This window comes from Petaurus breviceps, unplaced genomic scaffold, assembly GCF_028583685.1.
Source record: "Petaurus breviceps papuanus isolate PSGF00001 unplaced genomic scaffold, PetGlider_PUasm1.0 90466, whole genome shotgun sequence".
Lineage (NCBI taxonomy): Eukaryota > Metazoa > Chordata > Mammalia > Diprotodontia > Petauridae > Petaurus > Petaurus breviceps.
In genome coordinates, this window is record NW_027187260.1 from 2183324 (window position 1) to 2195324 (window position 12001).

The 12001-nt window shown below is 44.0% G+C and overlaps 1 protein-coding gene across 1 annotated transcript in view; it reads right to left on the bottom strand.

Annotated features, from left to right (window-relative positions):
* Nucleotides 1-12001, bottom strand: part of CAPN2 (calpain 2) — a 102511-nt gene that overhangs the window by 23425 nt on the left and 67085 nt on the right. The window contains exons 7-10 of the mRNA XM_069062604.1: nt 11073-11158; nt 8388-8462; nt 7514-7674; nt 1875-2044 (exon numbers count right to left, since the gene is read on the bottom strand). Of these exons, the coding sequence (XP_068918705.1) occupies nt 1875-2044; nt 7514-7674; nt 8388-8462; nt 11073-11158 (492 nt within the window). The remainder of the gene's footprint in view (nt 1-1874; nt 2045-7513; nt 7675-8387; nt 8463-11072; nt 11159-12001) is intronic.

Sequence of the window (12001 nt, forward strand, 5' to 3'; positions counted from 1 at the left end):
GTTCAGGCCTTTATCTCCTATAGATATCCCATCATTCTCTGCTATTTCATAGCAGAATTTCATCCCTGTTATATACAGTAAAAGCCACACTGTGATGACTGACTTTGATAGACTTAGCTCTTCTCAGCAATGCAAAGGATCTAAGACAACTCCAAAAGACTCACGATGGGAAATTCCATCCACATCCAGAGAAAGAACTATAGAGTTTGAATGCAGATCGAAGCAAATAGTCTCTTTTTTGTTTTGTTTTGTTTTGTTTTTTCTTTCTCATGGTTCCTGCCATTCATCCTAATTCTTCTATACAACATGACTAATGAGAAAATATGTTTAATAAGAATATGTATGTAGAGCCTATATCAAATCACACGCCATCTTGGGGAGGAGAGAGGGGAGGGGGGAAGGAGGGGGAGAAAGTTTAAAACTTATGGAAGTGAGTGTTGAAAACTAAAAATAAATTAATTAAAAAAAGAATTTCATCCCTGAGGACTTTTTCTACTCCTGATACAATCTGTCTCTCAGTCCCAACACTCACTCCCCACTTAAAGCTGGAGCATTTTAAAATGTGATTGATAGAATGATTGACCATTTTAAAATTTGGTGCATTTCAAACATACTAAAGAATTTTCAGTCCCAAGAATCCATCCTATGCTTATATTTATCTCTGGTCCATTCTTGATATGCAGACTTGACATGACATCCCATTTTTCAGATGGGAAAGTAGAAGATAGTACTAAACAGTGGCTTGTCACAGGTCACCTAGGCTGCCAGTAGAAGAATAAGGAGACAATACAGCCCCTGGGCATCTTGTCTGAGGCAGTGTGGTATGGTCAGAAAAATTCTAGACCAATAATAATTGCATATGTTTCTTTTTTTTTTCACTTGAATGTCTGCAAAGGATGAAGACTCTCCTTCCTTGCTCTGTGACCATAGGCAAATAATTTGACCTTTCTAGACCTCTTATGTAAAATGGGAGGACGATGACACTTATCTTCACCACCCCACAGGGACATGATAAAATGCCACGAACAACATAAAGCATCACCCAGACAGCCTCAATTTCCCTAAAAGTTCCCTCGTTCCCCTGTTATTCCACTTCGATGCTGCCTTGAGATACAGGAGGAAGGGCAGGGGAAGTGCCTAGGTCAGTTCTTACTGCCCCCATCCCTGTCTTGAGCAGAGCTATTTCAAAATTCCACCTCTTTAAGGAAGGTACAAACCTCGGAGCCAAGGCAGACAAGATTACAGAGCTATTTGGTTCAGGCTTTGCCTGTTATGGGCTTTGTTCTAAAGAGGAACAGGGCTGAGGCACACACTAGGCTATGTCCTGGGAAAAAATGCTCAGTGCCATGCAACTCTGGTGGGAGTATAATCACCCAATTGTTTCCTCTCTCTCCCTTAGAGTCCCCACCTCCTTGGCAACTGGGCTCTCACTAGCCATCCACATGGTTTCCATTGGCTCTGCTCCCGACTTCACATTATTCCTAGAGGTGGCCCCAGGACACTCCATTCCCAGCTCAAATCTCTCTGGAATTCTTTTCATCCCAAGATGACAAAGGCAAGAAATGAAACAAGGGGATGTCTTCCAAAGTCTGGCTATTTAACTCTCATAGCACTGGCTCTGGAGACTCTATCAGAGCATCCTGCAGCCCCTTGGCAACCCTTGGCCAGCTGTTAGGGCTTCCTTGGGTGAGGTCATTCTAGAAAAAAAAAGAGTCTAGTCTAGGTCTGGCCTGTGTCTTTGTTGTTTCCCTAGAAGAGTCCTTGTTTGCTGTTACAAACTCTAGGGGTTGGCCTAGCACAAAAGTAGGGGGCTTGGTTAATGAGTAAAAGAGGAAAGTGAGGGAGTAAACTCCCAGGTATGATTTTTTCCTCACCTCGTAGATACCAAAGCCGATAGTGTGCATATCCTCTCCCATTTTCCTTTGGCGTCGCCGGTGTTTCTGGATGAGACCCACCAGGAAGGTGCATCCTGGTTCGGAGCCATCAGAATCCTCATCTTCCTCCTCCAGCTTGATCATGAACTGAGGGTTCATCCAGAAAGTGTCTGCCATTACACAAAAGGACAAAGGGTTATCACTGACTTCAGGGCGCAGGGGACCCATCCTGGAAGAGCCACCCCCAGTGCATAAGACATGAGACAATGGCTAACTTGGGGCTAGAAGGGAGAGGGGACTGTCACTTCACCTATTCATCTACCCAAAGGACCCTTGGACCAACCTGGAACTTTCTCTTCGCCCTACATTTGAACTTTTATGTGGGAGTCCTCCTCCCCAGTTAGAATGTGAGTGCCTATTCTGAATAAGGCCTGTTTGCCTTTTTTTATGTGTATCCCCAACACTTAGCACCATGCTTGGCCTATGGTAAGTGCTTAAAAAATGCTTTTCATTCATTCTTGATGGCACAGATGAAGAACAACAGGGGGACAGAGAAGGGTCTGTCTGTGGCATTTTGGGTTGGGGGTGGTATTTAGGGCAGGGGGAATGAAGAAGAAGCATATGAGGAATTGGGAGAAATCAGAGGATTGAGGTAACAGAAAATCTCCACTAATTGCAACCTTAATTTGGATGAGTAGTAGTGGTGGTGGAATAAATGGACAACGTACTCATCAGAGTCTCAAACAGTTCTAAATCAGAAACTCCTGCCTATGTATTTTTTTTCTTTTGCCCCAAATTTACTAAACGGTTTGGAGTAAGTTGTTTTAAGCTCTGAGAGGGAGAAGGCTATGTGAGACAGATTTCTTGAAATGAAGCCTTTCCCTTACTAGGCTCTGGACTGTTGCGCCCCCTGGTGGTTTTCTTCCTTTATTCACTTTGACTTTGAATGAATGCAGTTACATAGAAGGCTGATCTGGCCACAGAGAAACTTGGGGTTACCTTCCTTTGTTCTGACTGGTGACCTCCCAGTGATCCTCAAGGCAGGAACTCAGTGGGCTTTCCTAAGGTGCCCTGTGCTACCCTGTCCCCTCTCCACTCCCACCCCCCCAAATCACCCCAAAACATAAACCTTTTCTATCAACATTTTCTTTCCAGAAAGGAAATATCCAGGGAGAGGTAACGTGATATAACAGAAAGAGCCATGACTCTGATGTCAGAACATCTGGGTTCAGATCCTACCTTGATCATTTATTCTCTTTCTTTATTTGTAAAATGAGGGAGAGATGTGAATCCCCCCCCCCCCCCAACCTATAGCCTGGATAGCTATCCTGAGCCCTATTTCTGCATTGCCAACTGCCTGCTGCTTAGTATTATCATTTGTCCCACGGCCAGTGGGACTCTGACTCTTATGGCTGAATAAGCCCTCTCAGCATAAGACCCTGCTAAACAGGCTCAGATCGGTTCCCCATCCCCCAGGAAGGCTCACAGGGATGGGGTTCACATCCCCATGAAAAGTGTGGTACATGCTCCTGGCTTGGGAACAAGGACGCTTGCAGTGTTGTCAGGGGAAATTAGCATAATGTAGCAATGTAGTATGAATGAGAAGCCTTGGGACCACTCCATTCTGTTCTAGGGAGGTTTGGAACATCCTGCCCAGTACTCGTACCCTGATAACAAGGATAGAATACATGGCCGTCATGTATGGGGCGAATGGGAACTAGGGCAATGGTGTAATCCCAAAGATAGTGGCTTATGATGACTCTGCAGTTTTACACTATATGTACTGGACTCTTAGCTGAATAAAGTTGGCCCAGTTTTCCACCATACTGGAGTCCTGTCTTGTTTATGATTGTCAACCTCTGGGTAAGTAATCTTTTATCTATCTTTTCACCTAACTTTTCCTTCTCAGCTCTGCTGCTGGCCAGCAGGGCTCCTCTCTACTACTATCTCAGACTGCCACAGAAGGGCAGGGGACCCTGGGTGGGCTTGGCTCCCCACAATCATTACTGTATGTTTAAAGCTAGTAAAGGATCTTAGAGATCACATGATTCACCCACCACCTTTATTTTATAAAGGAGGAACTTAAGCCCAGAGAGGTTAAAGGATTTGCTGTAGATCACACCAGTAGTAAACAGCAAAGCCAGGATTTGAACCTAGGTCCTCTGATGCCATATTCAGGACTTCCCATTACACCATGCTGTCACTCAAACTTGGCATGTCCAAAATGGAACTGATGATCTTCCTTCTAAATCCACTTCTTCTGCCACCTTCCCTTCTGCACATCTTTGTGGAGGGCACCACTCTTCTCCCAGTCTCCCAGACTATACCGTGTTTCCCCGATAATAAGACCTATCCCGAAAATAAGCCCTCCCCTTACTGTGTAAGATTCCTCTAAAATAAGCCCTCCCCCGAAAATAAGCCCTATTGAGATTGCTACTGTAGTGAAGGTGATCCCTTGCGCTACAACACTACATTACGGTACCCTCTGTATGCACCATCCCCCCGCCCCGTGAAACGCATGCCGCGCTCCGAGCTGCATCCAATCAGAGCTGCAGCAGTGAGCGTGTCATCCTGTTCTTTATTGAATTCATTATTGAATAAAGGTACATTTTTTTGTTCACATTTACCTGTTTATTAAAATTGCTGTCAATGTTCATTAAAATAAGCCCTCCCCTGAAAATAAGCCCTCTAGTGTTTTTCTGTCCGAAAAAAATAATAAGACAGTGTCTTATTATCGGGGAAACACAGTATTATAACCCTGGCTTCCCTGGACTCCACTCTCTCATTCACCATCTATATCTAATCAGTGGCCAACACTTGTGCATTCTACTCTGTCTCTCCCATCCTTCCATCCCATTCTCTCCACTCACATGGCCATTTCTCTAACTTGGGTCTTCGTCATCTCTTGTGTTGACTATTGTAATATTGTCCTCATTAGTCCTCTTGTTTCTGCGTCTCTCCTCCTCCAATCCAGCCTCCACACAAAACTGCCAAAATAAACCCTCTAAAGCACAGGTCTATGTTACTCTTCTGCTAAAAAACCCAAACCAAACAAAAATCAGTGGCTCCCTATTGCCTTTAGGATAAATCACAGGTCCAGCACTTAAAATCTTCTGCTATACTAATTTCATATTACCCCTTTTCATGAACTCTATTTCCTAGCTAAAATCAATTACTAGCATCTTTCCCAAAACTTACATGCCCCAAGGTGGTGAAGTAGATAGAGGGCTGGGCCTGGATTAAGGAAGACCGGAGTTCTAATCCGGCCTTAAACACTTACTAGCTGTGTGACCCTGGGCAAGTCACTTAACCTGTGTTACTCAGTCTACTCATCTGTAAAATGAGCTGGAGAAGGAAATGGAAAACTACTCCAGTATCTCTGCCAAGAAAACCTCAAATAGGGTCACAGAGACTCAGACAGGACTGAAAAATGACTCATCCACAACTCTTTCCTTTGTGCCTTTGGAAGAGACTACCTTGCAGGCCCAGATGACATTCTCTCCTCCTTTCCACCTCTTGGAATCTCCATCTTTTTTTCAAGCTTCACCTTAGATGCTACTTAGAAATACAAGGAGGTACAAAGACTCCCCTAATTCTCACCTATCCCTTACCCTCAGCTGCCCAGGTAGTGCTTGCTTTCTTCTCAAATTACTTTGTACCACACTTTCCTATGTGTCTATCTGTCCTCCTCCCTGAGGGTAGGCACTTTCATTTCTGTCTTTCTCTCCTTAGGGCTAGCACTGGTCTTACATATCAATCTACAAACTGACAAGCATTCATTAAGTACCTTCTAAGTAAAAGGCAAAGAGGGAGTCTAGGGAGGAGGAGGGAAGACCTAGGCTGTGTGACCCTGGACAACGCACTTAACCTCTCAGTGCTTTAGGCAACTTTTTAAGACTACTGGTTTGCAGAGAAGGTACTGATTTGCCTTTGTTTGAGGAAATTTCTTATCCAGGAGTCCTCTATACTAATGAACTGAGAGGTCTAGACCCTATCCCTATCCCAGGGGTGGGGAACCTTTGGCCTGGAGGCCACATGTGGCCCTCTAGGTCCTCAAGTGCAGCCCTTTGACTGAATTCAAACTTCACAGAACAGATTTCCTTAATAAAAGGATTTGTTCTGTAAAACTTGAACTCAGTCAAAAGGTCATACCCAAGGACCTAGAGGGCCACATGAGGCCTCGAGGTCACAGGTTCCCCACCCCCTGCATCCTCATGTGCCAAGAACTGTTCAGGGCACTAAAGATTCAAAGAACAGGAAAAAAAAGCAACAACCCCTGCCTTTAGGGAGCTTACATTCTATGGGGGAAACAAACAACATGGACACACAACTAAAAACAAGGCAGTTTGGGGGGAAAGGCACTTATTGTTTAACTGAATCAAATTGATTTGAAACTCATTTACACTAAGGTGTAAATGACAGGGATGTAAGTGTATTGTTAGTATAGTAGAAAAGAATTTAGTTCAGGGGTCAGGAGATCTGGGTTAGAACATCAGTTTTGTCATTAACTAGTGACATGACTTTGGCCAAGGCACACTGCCTACGTGGACTACAGTTTCTGTTATGTGATACTGCAGTTTTAATTTCTTTTGAGGGCCTGTGAGTATTTTACAGGTAGCTGGATGGTAGAATATTTTTTGGGGGAGATGATTGTTCACAGTAATTTGTGAAAGGTGAAAAAATAAAGTATTGCTATGTTTGGAGGCTAGAGCAGTAGACAGATGAGGGGGCTTGGAGTTAGAAAGACCTGAGTTCAAATCCATCCTCAGGCACTTACTAACTGTGTGACCCTGGGCAAGTCACTTAACCCTGTTTGCCTCAGTTTCCTCATCTGTAAAATGAGCTAGAGAAGGAAATGATAAACCACTCCAGTATCTTTGCCAAGAAAACCCCAAATGGGGTCACAAAAAATTGGACACATCTGAAATAACTGAACAACAAGCTTATTGAAGAAAGGATTGGACAAAGGGAAGTTTGGCCGTATGAAAAGCAATCCAGGAGAGGGACTTCCCTGGTTCCAGCCAGGATGACAAGGACGACCTGTTCCCTGGAGTTGTCTAGAATCATTCTCATCTTTAACCATGGAGTCAGAGATGATCCTGCTCTAGGTCTTTATAACACTTACAATGACTAGTGGAATGCCTACTACATAATATGTGCTCTATAAATGTCTTTGGAATGAATTGGGTCCAGCAGTGGCCTTATACAATCTGCCACCATCAAGATGATTTGCTAAAGGACGTGATTTCCTCCTCTTCTCTTGTGTCCCCTTGCCCTGTTCCTATGCCCCTTCTCCTGACACTTCTTTTGGAAGGAGTGCAAGGTGGGGGCACATCGTGATTTTGATAGTGATAACTTCTGACATTTTGATAGCACTTTAAGGTTTATACAATGCTTCTCTAACAATAACTCTGTGAAGTCGGTCCTCTACGTGCTATGACCCCCGTTTTACAGATGAGGAAACTTGTAACACACCAGTGCCCCGCTCTTCTCCCTTTGCCTTTTAAGGTTTTTCCTGCTCCCTTCATAGCTGACAGAATTTGAGATATCTGGAGGTTGGGGGGACTGTCCCTGGAGGGCTCTCAAAGTTGGAGGCAGATGTCTCTGCCCAGGACTTGAGCTGTGAATTTTCCTCTTACTTGGGTAGTTCCTGCAGCCCCCTGCGGTGGAACCCCGCCTCCAGGTCCCGTCCATCTTGGTGAGTCTCCACTTCTTGTAAGTGTCGCTGATGAGCGTGTCTGGGGTCAGGTTGCAGATCTCTAAGCGAGAATAGTGCCTCAAGAAGTCACCGAAAGACATCCTGCAGCAGAAACACAGAAAGGGTTTGGCTCAGTATGTCAAGAGAGAATACCTGCAAGGCCTCTGAATCTCCCAACATGCCCTTAGAATAATAATAACAACTGACATTTAAAAGTTTTCAAAGTGCTTTCCATATATCCTCTCATTTGAGACTCATAACTCCACGAGGCTGGCCCACTACAGGTACCCTTATTGTACAGATGAGGAGACTGAGACTCAGAGGTTAAATGTCTTATTCATGGCCACAAAATGAATAAGTGTCAGGAGTGGGATTTGAACTCTGGGGTACCTGGCTTAGGTCCATTATACCATGCTAACTCTCAAGGTATACCATACCATCTCCTCTCCATATCTTGTAAGATGCTTCGAGGGCCTAATAGAGTGGAAGCCCACTCAATCTTTACCGAGGGACTGAAAGCTCCTAGAAACTGTGGGTATGTCCCATTGTTGAGTTCCGAACAGCAGTTCTGTTGTTTTTTCTCTCTGTAAAGCACCTCAGTTTCTTCCTCTGGTTTAACAGTCAGATGGGGACTAAGCCGTTTCTTGCACAGGGCTGTGTAGTGAAGTACTTGTGGGGCTGAAAATAGCCCCCAAGAGCTGGGAGCCCTCAGCCTAATACTCTCATTGCTGGGCTGTGCTTTGTCCTAAATAATTTTACAGTAAAACAAATTCTGCAAAGTGTACAATTCTCCATGAAGCCCCGAGTAAGCTCACCAGAATTCTCCATCTTCAAATTTCCTGGTTAATCTCTCCCTCTCATCAGGGTCTATGCTGTTCCAGTTAGGGCAGCTGAAAAGTCAAAGTGGATCAAAGTTAGGGGTGCTAAAAGTTGCTGTTTGGGGCAGGGAGCAGAGAGAGCAAATTTGCTTCAAGATTTCCACAAGCAAGAAGGAGAGTGATACTCACTTTCAACTCTGAACAGGCCTATAGATATCAAAGGGTGGAGAATAAAACACAGACCAGAGGAGAAGGAGGAGCAGGAAAGTAGTGGTTGGAAGGGGCATGAACAGTAGCTACCAAAGGTTTGGGGCAGGGTGGGGTGGGTGGGAGAGACATATATCCTGAGTCTCAAGTTCAAAGCAGACCTCAATGTTAGTAGGTGAAAAAACTATCAATGTTCAACTATGGGACATCAGCATTTTAAAAGTCTCACTATATTTATTATGTTTTTTTTTCTTTTTGGAGGGGGAAGGCAGGGTAATTAGGGTTAAGTGACTTGCCCAAGGTCACACAGCCAGTAAGTGTTAAGTGTCTGAGGCCATATCTGAACTCAGGTCCTCCTGATGCCAGGGCCAATGCTCTATTCACTACGCCACCTAGCCCCCCACTATACTTATTATGAATTGATGCTACATGAAGGTTAAATTTTTCTTCAGTAATCAGTGCATTTGAACTGAAAAATATCAGAAAAGCATTTATTCAATTAAAACTTTTTTTTTTTTTATCCCTTTTGGGTTCTTTCTTTGGGGTCTTTCTTTCCTCTCTTCCTCTCTCCCTTCTTCCTTCCTTCCTAAAATAAAAAGTCCTAAAGTACTTGAATCTCTCTATACCTTTCAAAGCCCCTAGCTATCACGTAACTTTCATGATGGAGACAATTCTGAAGCATTTGCCAACTCTTTTTGGGGTGGAGGGGTTTAATGGGTAGAAAATGTTATAAAGGAATTTTATTTAAGTTCATTCTCTGCAATTGACCTGGAAGCAGGGCTGTGTTGGTAAATGTTTAACAACCAGCTCTCCAAAAAAAGTATGCAGGACACACTTTTAAGTTTAATCTACATTACTGATATTTTCTCCATTATTCTCTTAAGTCTAGACCATCCCCACAACAAGAAATCAAGTCCTAATTTGTAGCATTTTCCAATTGCCCAAATGTAAATGCTTACACAATGAAAATTTTAAAATGCATTGGGGTTGGAGCTGGCTCCAGCAAGTCTCTGTGGTCCCTGCCTGCAAGCCTTCCAGGGAAGCTCCTTGACTTGATTTACATTAGTCCACAGAGAGCAGGTCTGGGGCCAAGGAAATGGAAATGGTATTATAACTGTTGGGTTGGAGGAAGCGGGGAGGGAGATGAGGAGGAGGAAGAAGGGGAGAATAAAGAGACTGTGTGTTAAGTTCAGAAGAAACTAAAACTGATTTTCATTGAAAAAGAGCCCTGGGCATAGCAGACCCACTTGCAGATGTTAACCAAAGGACTAACTGCCCTAGGTTCAGTCACCAGGTTAATATTCTTGAAACAAAACAAGCATATTCAGTTGGGGTTTTCAGTCAGGAGAAAGTTTCAGTTTCTTGGTGCCTAATAGAAGGGTGAGTTTGAGCTTGGAAAGAGATCTACTCTGGGGGGACCATCCTTGCTGAAACTAAGTGAGAAGGAATACCATAGGATCCCTGGGCCCTGCAAAAAGAGACCCAGACCCAGCAAGGGCTAGTTCCAAAGACAATGAGTAAATGTCATCTCATTCTCTGGACCCGGTCCAGCCGTTCAGGCTTGATGGTGATGATAACTAACATTTATATAGTGCTTACTATGGGCCGGGAACACATGTGAAACATTACACATACTATCTCATTCAATTTTCACAGCAGTGCTAGAAAGAAGGTGCTATTAATATGTCCATTTTGTAGTTGAGAAAACTGAGGCAAAAAGAGGTTAAGAGTGCCCAAGGTCACTGGGCTGGTAAGGTTCTGAGGCCATATTTGAACTCTGGTCTTCCTGACTCCAAGACAAGATGGGGACTAAGCCATTTCTTGCACAGGGGCTGTGCAGTGAAGTCCTTGTGAGGCTGAAAATAGCCCCCAGGAGCTGGGAGCCCTCAGCCTAATACTTTCAGGGCTAGGCTGTGCTTTGTCCTAAATAATTTTACATTAAAATGAATTCTGGAAAGTGTGCAATTCTCCATAAAGGCCCCTGCACCAACCAAGTGCTGACAAACAGGTTTGTTGAATTGTACTGAATTTGACTTCTCCTTCATCTCTTTTTCCTACTACTACTAGCCAACATTTATATAGCACTTACTCTAGGCCAGGCACTGTGCTGAGGGTTTTACAATTATTATCTCATTTGATCCTCACATCAACCCTGGGAGGTGGGTACTTTTATGACTTCTGTTTTACAGAAGAGGAAACTGAGGCAAGCAGAGGTTAAGTGACTTGCCTAGGGTTGCACAGGGAGTAAGTGTCTGAAGTTGGATTTGAACTCAGGTCTTCGTGACTACAGGCCAGATGCTGTGTGCACTATGGCACCACCTAGCTGATGCCCAGAGATATAGTATTTCTGTTTTTTTTTTTTAAATCATTTTAGAGTGTGCCTCATTCTTTAGCTCATTTAGACCAAAAGATGCACTGAGTGTGTTCCCAGGCAGGTTCCATTGTGCTTCAGTTTTAAGGTTAGCACAAACTCACTTGTCACTCCACTTTCCAGTCCATTCCACTTCTCCCCAGGGATTTCGGATGCGAATCAGCTTCTGCAGGCTTCCTCTAAACTCCACCTGGTCAAGTGAGATGGAGACAAGGGGGCAGAAGACAGAATTAAGCCTGGTGTCACACAGGTTCAAAGTCTTCCTCTTTCACTGCTCCTCCTGGGAAGGCTGCCAGACTCTCTGGGATTCACCTCCTTCTCCTCATCCCCCTTTTCCCTCCAATAACTCTCTATGTACAGGGGCAGGATCACAGCATAAACAGGATTGCGTTTAAAAAGCTTGGTGTCGGCCCCAAAGAATAACCTCTCATGTTTACCTAGTGATTTAGGATTTATAAAGTACTTTCCTTCCTACAATCATTTTAAGAGGGTTGGGATGAATATTATCATCTCCATTTTCCAGATGAAGAAACTGAGAAAAAGAGGGGTTAAGTGACCTGCTTAGGGTCACACAGCTAAGAAATGTCAGAGCTGGGGCTTGAACTTAAAGTCTTTTGACTCATGTCCTCTACCATAACCTCTCCTTACTGGGGAAAGCAAAGTTATAGCCAGCAGGGTGCTACTTTTACTGAAGTGAATATCCGGAAAATGACTACATGTTGTGGGCACCCTCAGAGAGTGGGTTTTTGTTGTTACTGTTCAGTCATTCCAATTGTGTCTGACTCTTTGTGACCCCATTTGGGGTTTTCTTGGTAAAGATGCTACAGTGTCTGTCATTTCCTTCTTCTGTTTATTTTACAAATGAGGAAACTGAGGCAAATAGGGTTAAATGACTTGCCCAGGGTTACACAACTATTAAGGGTCTGAGGTCAAATTTGAACTCAGGTCTTCCTGACTTCAGGTCAGGTATTCTATCTGGTGAGCTACAGAGCTGCCCCCAGAGATATGGGGTATGATCACTGAATTCATGCCT